General features: G+C 39.0%; 1 protein-coding gene across 1 annotated transcript in view; it reads left to right on the top strand.

The window, feature by feature from the left end:
- Positions 1 to 1939: 1939 nt before the first annotated feature.
- Positions 1940 to 21533, top strand: part of SAMD7 (sterile alpha motif domain containing 7) — a 37312-nt gene continuing 17718 nt past the window's right edge. Inside the window, exons 1-7 of the mRNA XM_056563196.1 lie at positions 1940 to 2018; positions 4709 to 4789; positions 7094 to 7220; positions 7634 to 7764; positions 11797 to 11878; positions 13454 to 14118; positions 15789 to 15910. Of these exons, the coding sequence (XP_056419171.1) occupies positions 1991 to 2018; positions 4709 to 4789; positions 7094 to 7220; positions 7634 to 7764; positions 11797 to 11878; positions 13454 to 14118; positions 15789 to 15910 (1236 nt within the window). The 5' untranslated portion in view covers positions 1940 to 1990. The remainder of the gene's footprint in view (positions 2019 to 4708; positions 4790 to 7093; positions 7221 to 7633; positions 7765 to 11796; positions 11879 to 13453; positions 14119 to 15788; positions 15911 to 21533) is intronic.

Consider the following 21533-nt stretch of genomic DNA (forward strand, 5'->3'; position numbering starts at 1 on the left):
ATCTGAGTTTAGCATAACTCCAAGACATCGGGCCTACTTTGAGTGTGCCATGGTTACTGCCGGTTGTTTTAGGAGGTTTGGATTGTAGGGGGTGCTGCTTTGTCTAGAGGGGTCCTGAGGGTGTTGTGATAATGTTTGGCTGCCAGACTAGGCAAGAAAGGGAAGAGATTGGTGTCCGTGAAGACTGCAGAGTGTCTACAAGTTGCTGGGTATTTATACGACATAGGTTTTTGCAAGTGTATGAAGTTTTACTAATTCAAAATGGATGTGTTTAGACAAAAGAAAGCAACATAATTGTTTGCTCTTGATGTAAAAAGTAATAAAGATAGCTTTACTAAACTTAATGGCAATGGCCCAGAATAACTGCCATTAAACACTCTATTTTATCAGTAGGATGGTGAATAATGTATGATGTTTTACATGCACAACTATAAAGAGCACAATACAGTAACATAAAGCATTATTACAATAGCATTATCAATATGGCAGTGAATAATTTATTATGTTTCAAATACACAGCTGTAAACAACAAAAACAATAACAAGAACTGTAGTAGACATAGTACATATTGTGCTGAACAGCATGAATGCCATCACATAACAATGATAATAAAACACAAAGGTGCCCCATGGTGTAGAGAGGTAGATATAAAATCTAAATTAAAGTGCAATCCACAGTGCCCTAACCAAAACTTGTGCAATTGGGGGGGGGCAATGTTCAATTGTTACTTGGTAAGAAGATGCCAAAGCTGCTACCACACCTTTATTATTCTCTAGTGAGGTTGTATTCTTTTTTATATATATATATATATATATATATATATATAATTGTTTATTTAATGAAATTTTTATAAATTTAACAAATAAAGGAGAATGTAAAAAAGTAAAAAAACAAAACAAAAAGGAAATAACATCAATAACTGCAATACAAATCACTTCAATGAAGAAGAGCATATAACAACTCAGTGATGGTATAGAATGAGGGCATGTTTTTACACATTTTTCGAGTAGTCAACGCATATATCAGTTCTAGTCCAATTTGTTGAGCAACGGAATATAAGGTCCCGAGGGGTACCAATGGTAGGAGGGTAAGTGAGATTGTATTGTTATGCACCTCCTCTAACAGGATAAGTACAATGTTTGAAGAGGCTGGAGCAGCCTAAAAATGAATTGTACTTATGCTATAGAATAAAGAGGTTTTGTTTTGATACTTGGAGCCTTCCTGTATTGTGGCCAAGAAGCACCTGGGGTTACCATTGTTGAAGATGGGAGGAGGTGAATGCTCTTATTTGCACTATTTGTGTTGTTGTAGAATACATCCTTTTTTCTCATTAACATTTGATGTCATAGTTTTACATTTTATGTTCACCTTTAAACATCACTTTGCACTTTATGTACACATATTAAGTACATCAAAAGTTCCGAAATTATGTAGAAATGTTACTGTAGTGATTCTGTGTTACAAATAGTATTTTGCAGCAGAGCTACATTCACAGTTCTGCTGTTTACATAGTTGCATAGTAACATTGGGGGAGATTTATCAAAACCTGTTCAGAGGAAAAGTTGCTGAGTTGCCTATAACAACCAATCAGATCGCTTCTTTCATTTTGCAGAAACCTTGTTAAAATGAAAGAAGTGATCTGATTGGTTGCTATGGGCAACTCAGCAACTTCTCCTCTGGACAGGTTTTGATAAATCTCCCCCATTGTCCGTAAGGTTGAAAAAAGACCAGAGTCTGTCAAGTTCAAACTAAGGGGGAGATTTATCAAAACCAGTGGAGAGGCAAAGTTGACCAGTTGCCCATAGAACCAATCAAATCGCTTCTTTCATTTTTCACAGGCCTTGTGAAGAATGAAAGATGCGATCTGATTGGTTGCTATGGGCAACTGGGCAACTTCGCCTCTCCACTGGTTTTCATAGATCTCCCCTTAAATTGCTATTGTGTCCTTACTGAGTTGATCTAGAGGAAGGCAAAAAAAACAAAAAACCTTATGAGGCTGATACCAATTGCCCCATATGGTGTGTTTGAATGTGTGTGTGTGTGTGTGGGGGGGGGGGGGGATTCCTTTTCTACTACAACTATGAATGAATCCATGGATCAATATTCTGTGGGAGATTTATCAAAACCTGTCTAGAGGAAAAGTTGCTGAGTTGCCCATAGCAACCAATCAGATCGCTTCTTTCATATTTGAAAAAGCCTCTGAAAAATGAAAGATGCCCTATTTGCTGCTATTGGAAAAATATACGATTCCCTACTTACCATATAGAAGGTTGAAATTTATATAAACAGTGTATTTAAAGTGCACAGAATATGGCACTCCCTCTTAGTCGGTGCCAAAGTAGGAATCCCAATCCTCTTAAATTTAAGATAAACTTGGCACTCAAAAATTTGATGCAAAAGGGTTTTTATTTTCACAGTTCATACGTAATTGATGTTTTGTTCACATTACACATAACTCCACTTGCACGGCACCTGTCCGTTTCTTCTTTTATCCTCCTCCGCACCAGTCCTGTATTATTCTGAAGAAGGTCCTTAGTATGGACTATGAGAATAAAAACCCTTTTGCAGTGTTAAAATAAGAATATGTGAAACTCACAGAAAAAATATATGCAAGGTTAACTGAGATATTCTCACACTCTAAAGAGAATTATTGAAGGAAAATTGGAATAAAATAGATAACTCAGTCCTATATCACTCAAAAAGAGTGAATGATGGATGAAATGGTTCAGATGAAGAAGAAAAAAGGGGGGATTTCCAGACCAATATAGTAACGGTATAAAATTTAATAACAAAGAAGAAAAGAGAAATAACAAAATAAAATGATAATACTGCTTAAAGTCACAGCCACAGGGCCCTACGGCTGTGTACAATTGGCATAAAAATCTATCACCAATCAATAAGCCTGGAGGAGTAAATACCATTTACTCCATTTACCATAGAGCAAATACAATGCAATCATATAGAACAATAGGACTAGATGTAACTAAATATGATGTAACAAATGTGATGTAACAATGTAACTAGATGTAAACTTGTGGTTTATAACCTGGAAATGAAAAAGTAGCAAAGATATAGTGTGGTGATATAGCTAAAATAAATAAACTTGCAGTTTGTAAATAAAAAATGGCAAGAGATATCAGTAAGAGTTGTAGTTCTTAGATGTTGCTCTTGGTGATATCAGCGCCAGTCCTCAAAAGAAAGTAGGTGGTGCAAGTCCTATCGTATGAACAGGATCATAGCAAATGTAGAACAAAAGTTATGTGCGGAAGAATAGTAGACTCCAATAGCGGGAGTAGAGGTTTATGAGCCCGGCTGAAAGGACCTGCTTTGCTGATGAAGTTCCTATAGGGGAAGACACGGGCACTCATGTGCCACTCACCCATTCCACGCTGGTCCCGGTGTTGATGGTTTCCTGCTCTAGCTAAGAACGGCAGAAGCACCGGCAAGTGCATCCGCTGCCGCAAGCTCCCGGCGTGTGACGTAGTGGGTGGGTGGTCACGTGTCTGGCAATCAGCTGGTCAGATGAAAGCAGCCAGCTCCGTGATGTTCCAATGATTACGGATACCTCAATGCTTGTCGGAATAGCAGCGAATGGAATAACCTCCGCACAGGTAGATCCCTGTAGTCCGGCAACTCCTAGTGAAATAATAAGTCCGATAATCCGGTATAGCCAGTGCTAAAACGGTTTGAAGAGACAGAAATATTCCTGTGGGTTAGATATTGTTCCCAAAGAGATTTTGAATAAATGAAAGTCTCTCCAGGGCTTGAAAGACGCTAGACCGCAATGATATTGGTCTGTTAGTGTGAACAAAAAAACACCAAATGCGTTTCAGGGTATATAACTGAACATTAGCCGTTCTATCCCCTTCCTCAGTGGTGAATTACTATTCATACTTGTACTGAATCTGGTATATGCAAATGGTATTTACTCCTCCAGGCTTATTGATTGGTGATAGATTTTTATGCCAATTGGCGCATTATCTAGAACACAGCCGTAGGGCCCTGCGGCTGTGACTTTTAGCAATATTATTATTATATTTTGTTATTTCTTCTTTTCTTTGTTATTAAATTTTATACCGTTACTATATTGGTCTGGAAATCCCTCCTTTTTTTCTTCTTCATTTGAACCATTTCATCCATCATTCACCCTTTTGCAGTGTATTTAAAGCACAAAAAATAGGGACTTTGAGACGTTATATATATAATACAACTTTCTATGAAGATGCGATGTTCTGCGCTTGTGTTCAGAGTTTCAATCTTGAGAATTTCACCCAATAAGACTCTGTACCGATATGCTCCTTTTCATCCTGTCCTCCAAATGATGTGCATATAATGATGTCCTTGCAGGTAATGCTTGATAGTCCGAGTTTAGGGAGGTTTGGGAGACAGCCCCAGCCGGTGGCGTCTTGACCTAAATCTTTCCCGCTGAATTCTGTGTGTTTGGTTCGAGTGACGTCACTACTGTGAAACTAAAAGGTCAGAAAGGCTTCCAACGTGTTTCAAAGGCAAATACAGCCTCCTTTATCAGGGAGAGTGCTATTTGATACAGTCTTCTGTCAGAGTACCCCTTTAACATTTAATTAAATAATACTATACTTCTTCAATCTGTTATAACACTACACAGTTTAGCAGTCCAAGCTTAAAAATGTTATGCCCTTTTCAATTCTCAGTTCAATGTAAGTAATAATTATATATTTCTTCCTTATAGACATATCTAAAGAAATGTCGATGATCAGTGACCAGGAAGGAAAACATCTCTATCAGTTCACAGGCTGCATACCCACAGCAGGTAAACAAATACACTTTCAGATAGATAGATAGATACATATTAGATAGAAAAATAGATAGATATTAGATATATAGATAGATATTAGATAGATAAATAGATAGATAAAAATTGGAAATATCCGCAGCACACTGAGTAGTAAAATCCAAAAAAAGTTTTTATTCCATCACAGTGAGGGTGTCCAGAACAACGTTTCAACCAGCTCCCTGGTGTTTTTCAAGCTCGATAGATAGATAGAGATTATCCATTTGTCAAGTCTGAACATTGAAAATGCTCCATTGCAACCTACAATGATGGATACAGTTATCCCAAGATAACAAATTGCACCATTATACTCACCAAACCTGAACATGTGATGACTATTTTGTCACGTGGATTATATAACATATGGATATGTATTTCAAGCCTTACAAGTATATTCACAACAGGCTTAATAAAAGGAAATCAAATAAGTTGCCTTTCCTTGATAAGCTTTGTTACAAAGTGATTGTTTCTTTTCTGTGGTTGAATATATACCCAAGTGGTTGGCACTGTTGCTTTGCAGCACTGGAGTTCTTATTCACATCTAACCAATGGTAGCATAGGATGTTTTCCTTTGGCCTGCTTAGGTTCCTACAAGTACTCTAGTTTCATCAGATATTTTAAGTTGTACTAGCTTTCTACTAAATTGGTCTTGGTGTATCTGTGCATTTGTAAAGGGACATTAGATAGTGAGCCCTATTGCAAACTAGAATTTGTCTGATAACAAGCTCTGTACAGCGATGTGCAATATAATATAAGAGCAAGAAAACAAATAATGCCTAAGACCTAGGTAATGGGTGGATAAGGCTAAATAAGCAGAAGCTACTTCTGCATAGGATGTCATTTGAGGAACCCTGTTACTATCTTTATGCTGCCTGAACCGTGGCACACTGAAAGTCTTCCCTATCACAACAATCTACCATTCACTCTGATTGGCTGTATTACTTCATAGTAATCATAGTTGTATCTTCGTCTGAGAATGGGGCTCTAAGCCATCAGGGCGGTCCGTCCCTGACCCTGACCGACACATCTCTCTTTTTTTGCGTATTGAGAGAGATCTGTTAAGGCCAGTGGACCTCCTCAATTACTCTGAGCCCTGTTCTCACTAAAAGATACAATTATGATAGCACACAGCCAATGAGAGTAAATCATAGATCATTGTGATAGGGTTAGCCTGTCAGTGTTCCATGCTGCCCATGCATGAATCTAGTGACAGGCTCCTCTTAAGTGCTTTATTGAATTTGCCATGAAATTGAACATATAAAAAAAGATATTCAGGAATATTTTACCAATGTAAAAATATTACATATTTCATCAATGTAAAAATGACCTGGGATTAAAATAAATTAAAATTGGGATTTTAATACAATTTGTAACAAAAAAAATGCTCTATGCTCAATATTAAATGACAGGGCAAGCAAAAAAGGGTGATGAAATTAGGTGTTATGACTTAAATGACTTATATTGTTAAACCTTTTAGGACGTAAACACAATAATAAAAGAGGAAAAAAGATTAATAATGCTCCAATAAAATCTTGAGAATGATTCAATGCAGTGAATGCAAGAAGCAGAATAAAGACATTAGTTGACTTTTGATTATGTAATTTTCCTGTTATAATTTTTCAAGTGCATTTTTTATTTGCCTTTATATTTTTCCCTTATATCACTTTTCGTCTATGGTCTTAAATATTAGGCGTGTTTTGTTTAATATAAAACCAGTTAGCCTACCCCACATCATTATAACATCAGCGTCCTAAATATTTCAATATTAAAACCTCTTTTCCATAAACTTACAGAGAGAACAATGTTGCAAGACGCAAAAATTCCACAATTGTGCGGATGTAATTTTGAAATGAATAATTCTGGAAATGCACTAGCCTTACTGTACTATCCTTTTAATAATTCAATGTGGTCCTGATCATGAATGGTAGCACCCACAGAAATCAATTTTTTGACAATATGCCTATGAAACCTGGTACAAACAAGCTCTCCTGATATGCATTTCACGACTAATATAGATATTTCTGACCAATAACCACATAACCTACAGACATATACAAAAAGAGAGACGCTGGCCACATATATTACAGTTGGGTGATGAGCAGATTAGAAATGTTTTGCATCCCTGTCAAGCTATAAACTGCCAAATAGAATAGAATGCTGAATCTCTGATGGTATTATATGCCAATATCTCATTATGAATCACTAAGTATATAAATAATGTAACATTTTATAAACAAGGTTTAACATTAGTTTTGCATTTTTTTCTATTTAATCTCTATCTAGAACTACGACAAAAGCAAGAGATTATGATGAGAAATCAGATGATGTCTGTCAACCCTCAAGTTGTTGTGCCAGTCCAGCAAAGGATGCCAGTTATACCAACACAATTTGACTCCCGACTCTTAGACAGGTGCCAACATTCATATGTTCAGTGAACGGCATATACTAAATTTCTTACCAAAGATGTATTTGTGAAGCAGAAATTCCATGTGTTAGGATTTATAGATGTTCAGCAATCCTTATTTTATTTTTAATTTTAGCAACAAAATGTGAAAAAGGTGAAATAGTCTGAAACCTTTCTGAAGGCCTTGACTAAATGACCCTTCTCTTTAACTCTATAAGTACCCACGGAAAGCTGCGTCTACATTATTTTCTAAACTTGTTCTAAAACGTGTTCTTGGAAATGCGCAACTTTATAGTTTCTTTTTACAAATTTTCAATAGAATTACTTTTCCCCTATCCGCCTTATACAATACAAAGTTGCCCCATATAATCTTTTACAGAAACACAATAAACAAAAACTAATGAAATTTTTTTTGATAGAGGAGAAATATTACCCTCAAATGATCTGATCATTCCCAATGACACAAGACAAATGCATTTGGCCTCCCACTTTGGATCATCGGTTCCTAGTCATTCAAGTGTCATGTCCAACAGACCTTTCTCTACCCCAGGTAATGCTATAATAACATTTATAACAATAGCTATGCTATATATTCTTATTCTGTAATATAAATTTAGTTACTGAAACAGTAGGGGTGCTCGGTGGACAATTTTGTTTCTAATTCTGCTCAGATAGGTGCTATAAAGAAAAAAAAGCTATACTTACCTTCCTTGCTTCCCTGCCACCATCGGTATTATGGAGTTCTGGGTCTCCTGAACAGCACTTCCAAAGTAAGCATGTGGAAATGCCCGCTTAGCTAATCAGTGGCTGTAAAGGGACACTGCTGAGTAATTCCATGTACCAACCCCTAAAGTGTCATTGGCGGGGGAGTAAGGAAGGTAATTATGTAGCTAGGTTCACACATTGTTTTTTTCAAGTGTATTTAATTTGTAAAAATGTGCAAAATTGAGGCAGCATTTTTTAACATTAATGCGATCTATGTAAGTGTATGAGTAATAGGTTGTCTGTGTACACAATATGTAAAAAATGGATCTGTATTTTTTTACATATTGGGGGAGATTCTTAAAGAATTTTGCGCCCCAAAAAATTAATTTCACGCCAAAATGTTGGCACAAAAAGTATCGACCACATTTACAAAAAGCTTTGTGTCGTGGTTTACACTGTTCACGTCAGTTTTGTAAAAGTAAAAAATTGTCTGCTTTACGTGATATTTTCAAAGCCTGTGAGATCAGATTACATCAAAAATATGGTGTGAATTTCGGATGGAGTAAAAAAAAAAGGGTTTTTTTTTCTTTCTTTTTTTTACTTTAGATCATTTTCGAATAATGTTAAATGTCCTTTTTTTTTTTAACCTGTTGGGCAAGGAGTGCGTATTTGCGATCACCGCTGCTCCCAAGGTGGTGATCGGAACGGGATGCCTGTTGAAATCATTCAGCAGGCAACCCGTAGCGATGCGTAGAAATAACAGTGATCGCCGTGTTAGTCATTTCTGACCAGCGAATCACGGTTATTCCGGGCTGATCAGGTCTCTCGTGATCACCTGGAAAATAAGGATAATCAGTACTGTCTGAGACAGCACCTATCACCCTGTAGGTTAGGAGTGAGGTGGCAGGGGTGCCACCTCCTCCTATCACCTGCCATTGGTCAGTTGCAAGCGACCGACCAATAGCAGGTGTTGGACGGGGGGTTGAAATGTTTGTTCCCCTGCTCTGCCCACCCATGGTAGTCCGGGCAGAGTGGGGGGGAACCAGTACAGGAGTGGCAGGCAGCAGCGATCAGCGGTGGGAGCGATCAATAGCAGAAGGCGGCGATCAGGTCAGGCGTCGATCGGCGGTGCGGTTGCACACTGTGGCCTATCCGGTGTTACAAATCTGCAACTCCCAGCATGCCCAGGCAGCTTTGGCATATAGAGGTCCACAATTTGGAGACCACTATATAGTGGTCTGTAAACTGTGGCCCTCCAGATGCTGCAAAACTACAACTCTCAACATGCCCAGACAGTCTAGGCATGCTGGAAGTTGTAGTTCTGCAATATCTGGAGGGCCACAGTTTACAGACCCTATGCAGTGATCTCAAAACTGTGGCCCTCCAGATGCTGCAAAACTGCAATTTACAGCTTGCCCAGATAGTCAGGCATGCTGAGAGTTGTAGTTCGGCAACATCTGGCCCTCCAAATGCTTCCAAACCACAACTCATAGCATGCCTGGACAGTCTGGGCATGCAGAAAGTTGTAGTTTTGCAGCATCTGAAGGGCCACAGTTTGGAGACCGCTATACATTGATCTCCAAACTGTGGCCCTCCAGATGCTGCAAAACTGAAATTCCCAGCATGCCCACACATTCAGGCATGCTGGGAGTTGTAGTTTTACAACAGATGGAGGCACACTAATGGGAAAACAATGAGAACCTGTGTGCCTTCAGCTGTTTCAAAACTACAACTCCTAGCATGCATGTCAAGTGCATGCAGGGAGTTGTAGTTTTGCAACAGCTGGAGATTCGTGCACCTCCCCCCCAATGTGAATGTACAGGGTACATTCACACGGGCAGGGTTTACAGCGTGTTTCTCGCTGCAAGTTTGAGATGCGACTAATTTTCAGCCGCAGCTCAAACTCCCAGCGGAAAACCCGCTGTAAACCCCCACCTATGTGAATGTACCCTAAAAACACCCTAAAAACATTAATGTAATGCTTGCATCTGGGTCCACCCCTATGCAAATCCCTAATTGAGGCCACAAATGCGCATTGCACTCTCTGACTCCTGAGCCCTGTCTTATTTCAATACAACAGTTAAGGGCCACATATAGGGTATTTCCGTACTCGGGAGAAATTTTGTTACAGATTTTGGGGGCTTTTTCTCCTTTTACCCTTTATGAAAATAAAAATTTGGGGTTTACCATTACATCACTCTGCTCCGTCTGTTCAGTGAGCAGAGCGATGACACGGCCCGTCAATCAAGCAAAGGGGGCATCGTTGCTGGCCGAAGACACGGGACTAGGTGAGAGGAGCTCCCCTCCCAGGGGAATACTTATGAGTGCGGCGGGGAGCATAATATAAGTTCATATCCTCACCATCCCTGGGGGCAGGAGCATCCCCCAGGGATGGTGAGGATAAAGATTTTACCCTATATAACGCTTTTGCAAGCATTACATAGGTTAAAATCTGATGATTTGTTCCCTTTAAGGAGATCTGTAGTGTCAACTAACATATCAGCAAATAGGAGAAGAGAGGTGGCTGGCATTTCAAAGGAATACTGCTCAGTGTGAGGAACCAGCAGTATATGTAGACTGCGCTGACTGGGTGGGAACCACAAACGGGACCTGCTGCGGTGCAAAGCAGATATGGCGCACGTAGGAACAAAGGATGTCGCACTCACTGGTCCGGTATAAAGTTTCTTTATTGAAGAATGTCAGCGGGTGAACAGGTCAGTGTAGCGGGAGCGCCTCCATGGGACAGATGGTATCCGACGCTCGTGTGCAGATACAGAAACAGATACCATCCGTCCCATGGAGGCGCTTCCGCTACACTGACCTGGTCACCCGCTGACATTCTTCAATAAAGAAGCTTTATACCGGGCCAGTGAGTGCGACATCCTTTGTTCCTACGTGCACCATACCAACTTATCCCCTATTAGAATGATAACTTATAAGACTTACTTCTTACATCACATTGAGCAGTTTCTTTGGAGGACAATAATTCTTCATTGGTGCCCTCCTTAAACTGTTCTCTAATTAGTTTTTCAAATCTACCCATCATATTGGCAGGGAGAGACAGCTCAATTCGCTTAAGGGGTTCAGACATCTTGCTTCCTCACAGTCAATGATGATCTGACCTGTATGAGTAAGGTATCTCTAAATTGCTGTTTTTTGCAGTAGCCACACCTATTTTAAACTGAGATTTAAAAAGTAGTGCAAAACTCAGCAATTTGGGGCAAGATTTAAACATTTTGGTGCAGGAAAAAAATTTGGCGCAAAAGAAAAAAAGGTATTTTCAAAGGGAGAAAAGAGCCAATTGAAAATATGAAAATATGTAATCGTTTACCACAACATACAAATACAGCAGTTTTTTAGAATCTCCCCCATTGTGTGCACAAACACTTTCCCATAGACTTACATAGAGCACAGTAATGTTAAAAAATACACACACAATATGTCCGTAATTTTTCGGACGCATTTTTATAAATGTAATACGCCTAAAAAAAAGACACTGTGTGAACCTAGCCTTCCTTTATTTCATTCACAGCTTCTGTCTGAGCAAAATTAGAAGAGAAAATTCCCAGAATACCCCTTTAGAATAGACCTTAAGGCTGAGTTTCCACTTGGTTTTTTTTCTGGCAGTTTTTGGAATACTTCCAGTGCAGTTTTTGAGCCAAAGCCAGAAATGTATTCAAAAGGAATAGGACATATAAAGGAAGGACTTACACTCCCTTATGGAGCCACTTCTGACTTTGGCTCAAAAATTGCACTGGCAGTTTTCCAAAAACTGCCAGAAAAAAAAACAAGTGGAATCCTAGCCTAAGGAAGGAATAAAATCAGGATCAGTTAATCTAAGGAAAATATCTTTTTAACTAATGCCTTTTGTTTATAGGATACAGTAACTTCTTACATACAGAACCTTTGGACTTTGTGGCCAGGAGACAGGAACTGTTACATAAACAAAGTTTAAACAGGTATTACATTGAAAAAAATATCATTATTATCCAAACTATCAGAAGGAATGTAGAAGAATATTTAAAATAGACCTATTGCTTTCTGTAAATCTATAAAACTTTATGATATATCTTATCAAGAGAGACAGTCATCTTTGTCACACGCAAGCAACCTGTATACACCTTTTTCTGCCTCTAGACTCTGTAAATGTTCAAATATCTCAACCTTCAAAAAAAAAAAAAAAAAAAATATCTAGCCTGAAATAGTAAATAGCAAACATGGAGGAGCAAGTTGTAGCCGAGGTCAGTGTTTCAGAGAAACAGCATAAGAAAAAGAATGTTGGGGGTAATGTCAGATCTGATCTTCAGAAAAATTCCACTCTAATGGTGGGGAATATTTACAGCAACCAAAATATATCTAAAATATATCTAAAGCTGCCTAAATATTTAAATATCCAGTAAAACCTCTCCACCTCTTTGAGAAGAACGTCCTCCCTTTTAAGACCAGTTTTCATGTGACTAATTTTCAATCCACCATATATTATACATAGTGGCAAGGTAAAAAGTATAAAGTCTCCCGTTGTCTCAGTTTTTCAGCTCACTTTTTTTTAAATAAAATATTCTTACTCTAAATACCAAATACTGAGCTTGTAATGGGAAACATTGTAAGGATGCCAATAAAGGTCTAATACTCATTTAACTATACACAATAATTCCCTGTATGCTCTGAATATTTGCATACATTTACCAGTTGTCATGCTGATTTCAGCAGAAAGGATTACATTTAACCGCAGAGTAGAAACTGTCATAAAAATATAAGCTGATTCACTTTACACACAAAGTTAAATTATTTAAACCAAAATTATTCTTACAAGTGTCAACTTTATAAGTACTTAAAATATTTCACTAATAGAGAGCAAAAGGTAAGTTTTCAATTTAAATAATTTAAAAATGTATGTATAGATATTGCTATTGCATACTTGTAATGGTGCCCCTGCTGTTCTTTTAATTCAGGACAGTTACCTAATGTATGCAGTGGTTACACATGCCCAGTGGTTCAGTCCATTGCCAGAGTCCACTTGTACAAACGCAATTGAGCGATTCATGTTATTGTGCAACCCAGCTGATAAGAATTTAGAAGCAACTTCTCTTCACTACCACTAAACACATTAGGAAGACATGGAGGAATAAAAAGAACAGCAGGGGGCACAATAATAAGTGTATAACACATAAGTTTCTACACACAGTAGCATTAATAAAATGTTAGGCTTTACATAATACATCCAAAAAATGTATATTTAATAAACCCTATTGAATGGTTTATCCCAACCCAACTACCTCACTGGAGAGCTGCTATTAAAGGGATTATCCCGGGAGCTGAAAAGGTTTTCCTTTCCTCACTCCCCAGTGGCTCATTTCTGACTTTTTGTAACATGCAGAAAAAAACACACCACATGTGATGGCCCATTAACATAGGAAGAGCTCAACTGTCAATATCTTCCCCAAGAAAAAAAAATTCTGACAATAGATTCCCTTTAATGGTAATGTCTTTCTTTTACTCTATTTTAAATTGCCCGTATTTATTCTGCTAAACAGGATGGATATGGAAATCAATGCAATGTATCACCAAAGGGAGATGGAAAAGTCTCATAGAAAAAGTTTAATCGATATGGACACACCATTTCTCTACCATGGAATGCAATCCAACCCAGTAGCCTTCAGAGGTCGGCAGATGTGTCCAGAAAGCCAGCTTCCCTCAGATCTGTTTGTCCATCGCAATGCCTTGGACATCCTTCATGGTAGCACAATTTTAAAGACCAGTCCATACACTCCCATAAATAGCTTGCAAAGAGAAAGATCACGCAGACCAGGTAGAAGAGCTGGCAATCCAAAAATTCCAGAGAGCAACATGGGTGTGCCCAAGATTCCAGCAGAAAATAAACCACAGTCTTCACCTTCTGCTACTGAAGAGGAAAAAGAGGAGAAAAAAGAAGAGGATACAGAGGCATTTAACAGATGTGACCAAGGAAAAGTAAATACTGAATCTGCAACAGACAAGACTGTAATGGAAACCCAAGACAACCCAGAGAAGACAAGTAATCCAATACCTTCTATGTCCAATAGAAGCAGGACTGGGACCGACAAGGAACTTACCAATCCAGAACCGGCATTTGAAGACAGATACATTTACCAGTCTCCAGTTCACCTCTCAACAAGTCCATTCAGTTTTCCAGTAACTATGAATCCTTCACTTCTTCCAGGTGCGCATTAAATCCTTTGCTCACTAATTTATCCATTGCATCCATACAATTTTAAAGATGAAAACAATATGAGAGAGCACCTGACATACACATGTATTTTTATCGCACTACAACTGTGTTTTTGTTCAAGTGATCCTAAACTTTCTCGAACTTACATTATTATAGACAAGTAAAGATTTAAGACCAGTTATGCTTTTATTTTAGCATTGTGCAGCCAAGGGTAAAATAGGTAACAGGTTGAAGAAGTGGTTACAAGGTGCTTGTTCAATAAGTCAACGTATCATAATAATTTCTAAGCTAAAACAGCAAATAAAATTCACACAGAATCAAACCAGTAAAACAGACTGTGCAGCACTATTTATTAAACACATACCAAATCACATACGGATATACATATAGCCAAAAACTGACAGGTAATAGAGTAGGAGTGGGAAATAAATATGTGTAAGTAATAGTATGGCTCTAACTCCTTTCCTTATACCTAGGCAAACTTTTTACCTCAAAAGGGTGTTCCCTCATAGGATCCTGTACCTAGAAGCCCTGTAGACCCCTATGATAAGACCACAAACATCTCATGAAGATCACCTAGGGTCCCTCCCTTTCATTTGAGAAAATGAGGGTCATGTGATGCCCATTTCCTGGTTCAAAACAGCTGTCAGTAAAATAACAATGAATTATGTTGCAACTCATAATGGGTTAACCAATAGCCTTTACATTTTGGTCACTCTCAAAATGTGACCACTGCAGCCAACACTAGCACAGGTTCCCAGCATTTAAAAAAAAAAATGAAATGTTTTTCAAGCCCTTTAAAAGGGAACCTGTCACTTTCTGGCTGTCCAAACCATGAAACCATGCTGATCACCCTGATGACTGGTGATTCAGGCAGCATGAAAGAGATAATTGTTTGCTATAAAGTGCTCTCCAGTAAAGTCTTAAGAGGTTTGGGAAGAGCTGAGCAAGCAGTGCTCGTCTCTTTCTATAACTCCTGTCAACTTTAGTGGAAAGCGTGAAAATTGACATCTCGCTACTGATTTTAATAGTTAAAATGGCTACATATGAGCACTCTGAGTTAATGTCACAGAACCCTCATTCTGTGTGAAAGGTGGAATCTCTCCTATAAGGCATATATGGCATATCCTTTGTTAAAGACCAGATAAAAAAAACACCCATCTACTCAGCTGCTCATCCATACACCAAGTCATTAATACTAATGATCACTTTAAAACCATGTCCAATTAGTCATACAAAGGGGCCATAACTATATTACCACCAGGTAGTGCCGAATATAGGAAAAATAAAACAATGAACAAAGAATCAGCATCATACACATACAATTGCATGCAATGAATGACCCAAAAAAGTCAAACAATTGATAGCTGATAGTGCCGGCCATCATGAACGATCAATATCAGATTTTCCTAAAAACATTCAGTTTGTTCCTAGGTATATGACCAGCTTTACTATACACTGCTGCCCAATATCTTACCACTATAAAGTAAGATAGATAGGCGCAGACAGATAACAAATGATATTTTATTGCATTTATAATATTTTAGGTGATGTAATGTTATTTTGTTTGAAAAGTAAACCAGTAACATACTATGATAAATTAAGAACTATAAATAATATTTTTATTATACCCTTTATACTATTTTCTTGTGTTATGTAAGGAGCACATAGCCTCTTTCTGAATAGAGAAGAGATCCCCACTCTTCAGGATATCCGTAAATGGTCTTCTCAGGATGTCTATAACTTTGTGTCCAGCATGCCAGGCTGTTCTACTTATGCACAGGTAAGTATTTTTCTATTTGTCTTATCTGTTACCTTCTCACAAGAAGAGCTTTGGTGTTGGCTCAAAAACACATGTGAGATGGCAGTCTCTAAAGTCATAAGTAACTTATTAATACTGGGGTAGAATATTGTTATGGAACAAAATGATCGCATTTACTTTTGTTTTTATTACTTTAAGGGAACTGGAAAATATTACAAATAACTATGAAAGCTGAGCAGGGAACTTGAGAATAACTTTCATTTTTTTTCTGCTTTTTAAGCTCTATGAACTTATCACCACAGTCCAAAGGGATCATATGACACACTTTCCTTTTTTACATTTTTTTTATTGATTATACATTTTACATAGCAATAAACAATATAACAGCAATAAATGTGGAAAGTAAAGTCAAAGGGGTTGGCCACACATATTGGAAATGTATTTTAATAGGGAATATATGTGATTTACTGCCATGGTACTGTAACTGATGCGCCCATTCTTATTAACCCCTTAAGGACTCAGCCCATTTTGGCCTTAAGGACTCAGACAATTTAATTTTTACGTTTTCATTTTTTCCTCCTCGCCTTCTAAAAATCATAACTCTTTTATATTTTCATCCACAGACTAGTATGAGGGCTTGTTTTTTGCGCGACCAGTTGTCCTTTGTAATGACATCACTCATTATATCATAAAATGTATGGCGCAACCAAAAAACACTATTTTTGTGGGGAAATTAAAACGAAAAACGCAATTTTGCTAATTTTGGAAGGTTTTGTTTTCACGCCGTACAATTTCTGGTAAAAATGACATGTGTTCTTTATTCTGAGGGTCAATACGATTAAAATGATACCCATTATTATATACTTTTATATTATTGTTGCGCTTAAAAAAAATCACAAACTTTTTAACCAAATTAGTACGTTTATAATCCCTTTATTTTGATGACCTATAACTTTTTTATTTTTCAGTATAAGCGGCGGTATGGGGGCTCATTTTATGCGCCATGATCTGTACTTTTTTTTGATACCACATTTGTATATAAAAAACTTTTAATACATTTTTTATAATTTTTTTTTTAATAAAATGTATTAAAAAAGTAGGAATTTTGGACTTTTTAAAATTTTTTTCGTTCACGCCGTTCACCGTACGGGATCATTAACATTTTATTTTAATAGTTCGGACATTTACGCACGCGGCGATACCAAATATGTCTATAAAAAATGTTTTTTACGCTTTTTGGGGGTAAAATAGGAAAAAACGGACGTTTTACTTTTTTATTGGGGGAGGGGATTTTTCACTTTTTTTTTACTTTTACTTTTACATTTTTTTACATTTTTTTTTACACTTGAATAGTCCCCATAGGGGACTATTCATAGCAATACCATGATTGCTAATACTGATCTGTTCTATGTATAGGACATAGAACAGATCAGTATTATCGGTCATCTCCTGCTCTGGTCTGCTCGATCACAGACCAGAGCAGGAGATGCCGGGAGCCGCACGGAGGAAGGTGAGAGGACCTCCGTGCGGCGTTATGAATGATCGGATCCCCGCAGCAGCGCTGCGGGCGATCCGATCGTTCATTTTAATCGCGAACTCCCGCAGATGCCGGGATCTGTATTGATCCCGGCACCTGAGGGGTTAATGGCGGACGCCCGCGAGATCGCGGGCGTCGGCCATTGCCGGCGGGTCCCTGGCTGCGATTAGCAGCCGGGATCAGCCGCGCATGACACGGGCATCGCTCCGATGCCCGCGGTTATGCTTAGGACGTAAATGTACGTCCTGGTGCGTTAAGTACCACCTCACCAGGACGTACATTTACGTCCTGCGTCCTTAAGGGGTTAAAGGGGTTATCCAGGAAAAAACTTTTTTTTATATATATATATATCAACTGGCTCTTGAAAGTTTAACAGATTTGTAAATTACTTCTATTAAAAAATCTTAATCCTTTCAGCATTTATGAGCTGCTGAAGTTGAGTTGTTCTTTTCTGTCTAAGTGCTCTCTGATGACACCTGTCTCGGAAACTGTCCAGAGTAGAAGCAAATCCCCATAGCAAATCTCTTCTACTCTGTGCAGTTCCGGAGACAAGCAGAGATGTCAGCAGAGAGCCCTGTTGCCAGACAGAAAAGAACAACTCAACTTCAGTAACTGATAATTATTGGAAGGATTAAGATTTTTTAATGGAAGTAATTTACAAATCTGTTTATCTTTCTGGAGCCAGTTGATATACAAGAAAAAGTTTTTTCCTGGAATACCCCTTTAATGGTAAAACTCAGCTCGCTTGCTCCCCCATCTTTCAGTGCAGCTCAGATGATGAATCTTTCTAAGAGATGGCTGCACATGGAGAAGCAAGTGTCATACAAGTCACTGGCCCTGATTTACTATTGTAAATCCGACATATTTGCGCCAGATAAAAGGAATACTCCAGTGGAAAACATTTTTTTATTTTTTATTATCAAATCAACTGGTGGCAGAAAGTTAAACAGATTTGTAAATTACTTCTATTTAAAAATCTTAATCCTTCGAGTACTTATCAGCTGCTGTATGCTCCAGAAGAATTTCTTTTCTGTCTGACCACAGTGCTCTCTACTTGCTGACACCTCTGTCTATGTCAGGAACTGTCCAGGAACAAATCCCCATAGCAAACCTCTCCTGCTCTGGACAGTTTCTGACATGGACGGAGGAGTCAGCAGAGAGCATTGTGGTCAGGCAGAAAATAAATTCAAAAAGAAAAGAACTGTATACAGCAGCTGATAAGTACTGGAAGGATTAAGATTTTTAAATAGAAGTCATTTACAAATCTGATTAACTTTCTGGCACCAGTTGATTTGAAAAAATTAAATAAAATTTTTTTTCCACCAGAGTACCCCTTTAAAGTACTCTGATGGTACATGGTAATAGTGCAGGTTCCAGAGTTATGCTCAAAAATCTAAATATGCAAATTAAGTTCCACTTTGTGTACTCTTCTGCTCCACCTACTCCTAATACCTGATCATCATCAGCATCACAGATCCTTCAGCCACATTCTCTTCTATCCTGAACTGCTGAGCTCCCCTACCCCACCCCTATGATCACAGGTCCTACACCTCCTGTATATAGCAGATACAGAGCTGGTAGTCACTGGAGCTCTTCTCAGTGACTACCCAACTAGGACCAGCCCTGTATCTGCTACATGTGGAACATGTAGGACCTGTGATGATGTCATATGACCAGTACATGTGGTTGCGGAGCTCAGCAGGGCTGATAATGATGAAGATGATCATGTGACCATCAGATCAATGAATATTTATCAGAGGAGCATTGCACAGGGCAGAGCCAAGCGGGTAGAAGAGTGCACCAAGGGACATTTTCACGGACCACTGTTCCAAAAATCTGTCAGACACCTGTGAGGTATAAATGCTCACTGTACCCCTTATTACATTACATGAGCGGTGTCGTTTCCGAAATGGGGTCACATGTGGGGGGGGATTCACTGTTCTGGCAGCATGTGGGCTTTGTAAACACACAGGGCCTTCAATTTCAGCCAAATTCTCTCTCCGAAAGCCAAACGGCACTCATTCTCTTCTGAGCCCTGTAGTGCGCCCACAGAGCACTTTACATCCACATATGGGGTCCTTACTCAGAAAAAATTATGTTACAAATTTTGAGAGGCTTTTTTCCTATTACCCCTTGTGAAAATGAAAATTTTGGGGTAACACCAGCATTTTAGTGAAAAAATCTAATTTTTCATTTTCATGTCCAACTTTAACGAAAATTTGTCAAACACCCATGGGGGGTTCAGGCTCACTATACCCCTTGTTACGTTCTGTGGGAGGTATGCAACAACTGGAGAACAGTTTGGAGACCATTGTGTAGTGGTCTCCAAACTGTAGCCCTCCAGATGTTGCAAAACTTCAACTGCAAGCATGCTCAGACTGCCCAGGCATGCTGGGAGTTGTGGTTCAGCAACATCTGAAGGGCCAGATGTTACAGAACACCCATGGGGGGTTCAGGCTCACTATACCCCTTGTTACGTTCTGTGGGAGGTATGGTTTCCAAAATGGAGTTACATGTGGGTGTTTTTATTTTTTGTGTTTATATCAGAACCACTATAACCAGCAGCCACCACTATGCAAATCACCAGTTTGGGCCTCAAATGTACATAGTGCGCTCTCTCACTCCTGAGCCCCTTTTGTGTGCCCACAGAGCATTTTACGTCCACATATGGCGTATTTCTATACTTGGAAAATTGTGTTTCAAATTTTTGGGATCTTTTTTTCCTTTTACCTCTTATGAAAACGAAAAGTATGGGACAACACCAGCATGTTAGTGTAAAAAATATTTTTTTTTTTACATTAACATGCTGGTATAGACCCCCAATTATACCCTTTTATAAGGGGTAAAAGGAAAAAAAGCTCCCCAAAATTTGTTGCGCAATTTCTTCAGAGTACGGAAATGCCCCATATGTGGCCCTACACTGTTGCCTTGAAATAAGACAGGGCTCCAGAATGAGAGAGCATCATGCACATTTGAGGCCTAAATTAGAAATTTGCATAGAGGTGGACCCGGATGCAAGCATGGCACTTGTTTCCGCCGCCAAAATACCCTATGGCAGTGTTCCCCAAACAAGGTGCCTCCTGCTGTTGCAAAACTCCCAGCATGCCTGGACAGTCAATGGCTGTCCGGCAATACTAGGAGTTGTTATTTTTGCAACAGCACCGTATGCAACAGTGCCGTATGAGATGTTTTTATTTTTATTGGAGGGGGGGGCACGACAGAGTAAGGTAGTGTATATGTGGTGTTTTACTCTTTATTTTGTGTAGTGTAGTGAAGGGTAGTGTAGTACATTCACATGGGCAGGGGTCCACAGTGAGTTTCACAGCGGAAAATTTGCCACAGTTCAAACTCACTTTACCCTGTGTACATTCACATGGGGGGGCAAACCTCCAGCTGTTGCAAAACTACAACTTCCAGCATGTACTGACAGACCGTGCATGCTGGGAGTTCTAGTTATGCAACAGCTGGAGGCACACTGGTTGGGAAACACTGTGTTAGATAACAGTCTACTGCAGTGTCTCTGCACCAGTGTACCTCCAGCTGTTGCAAAACTATGACTCCCAGCATGCATGGTCTGTCAGTGCATGCTGTGAGTTGTAGTTTTGCAACAGCTGGAGGCACACAGGTTGGAAAACACTGAGTTAGGAAACAGACAGTGTTTCTCAAGCAGTGTTCTCCTCCAGTTGTTGCAAAACTACAACTCCCAGCATTCCCGGACAGCTGAAGGGCATGCTAGGAGTTGTAGTTTTGCAACAACTGGAGAACAGTTTGGAGACCATTGTGTAGTGGTCTCCAAACTGTAGCCCTCCAGATGTTGCAAAACTTCAACTGCAAGCATGCTCAGACTGCCCAGGCATGCTGGGAGTTGTGGTTCAGCAACATCTGAAGGGCCAGATGTTACAGAACTACAATGCTCAGCAAGCCTGACTGTCTAGGCATGCTTTGAATTGTAGTTTTGCAACATGGAGGGTTACAGTTTGGACACCACTGTATAGTGGTCTCTAAACTGTGCCCTTCCAGATGTTGCAAAACAACAACTTCCAGCATGCCGAGATTGTCCAGGCATGCTGGGAGTTGTAGTTCTGCAACATCTAAAGGGCCAGATAT

Source organism: Hyla sarda, chromosome 3 (genome assembly GCF_029499605.1).
Source record: "Hyla sarda isolate aHylSar1 chromosome 3, aHylSar1.hap1, whole genome shotgun sequence".
NCBI lineage: Eukaryota > Metazoa > Chordata > Amphibia > Anura > Hylidae > Hyla > Hyla sarda.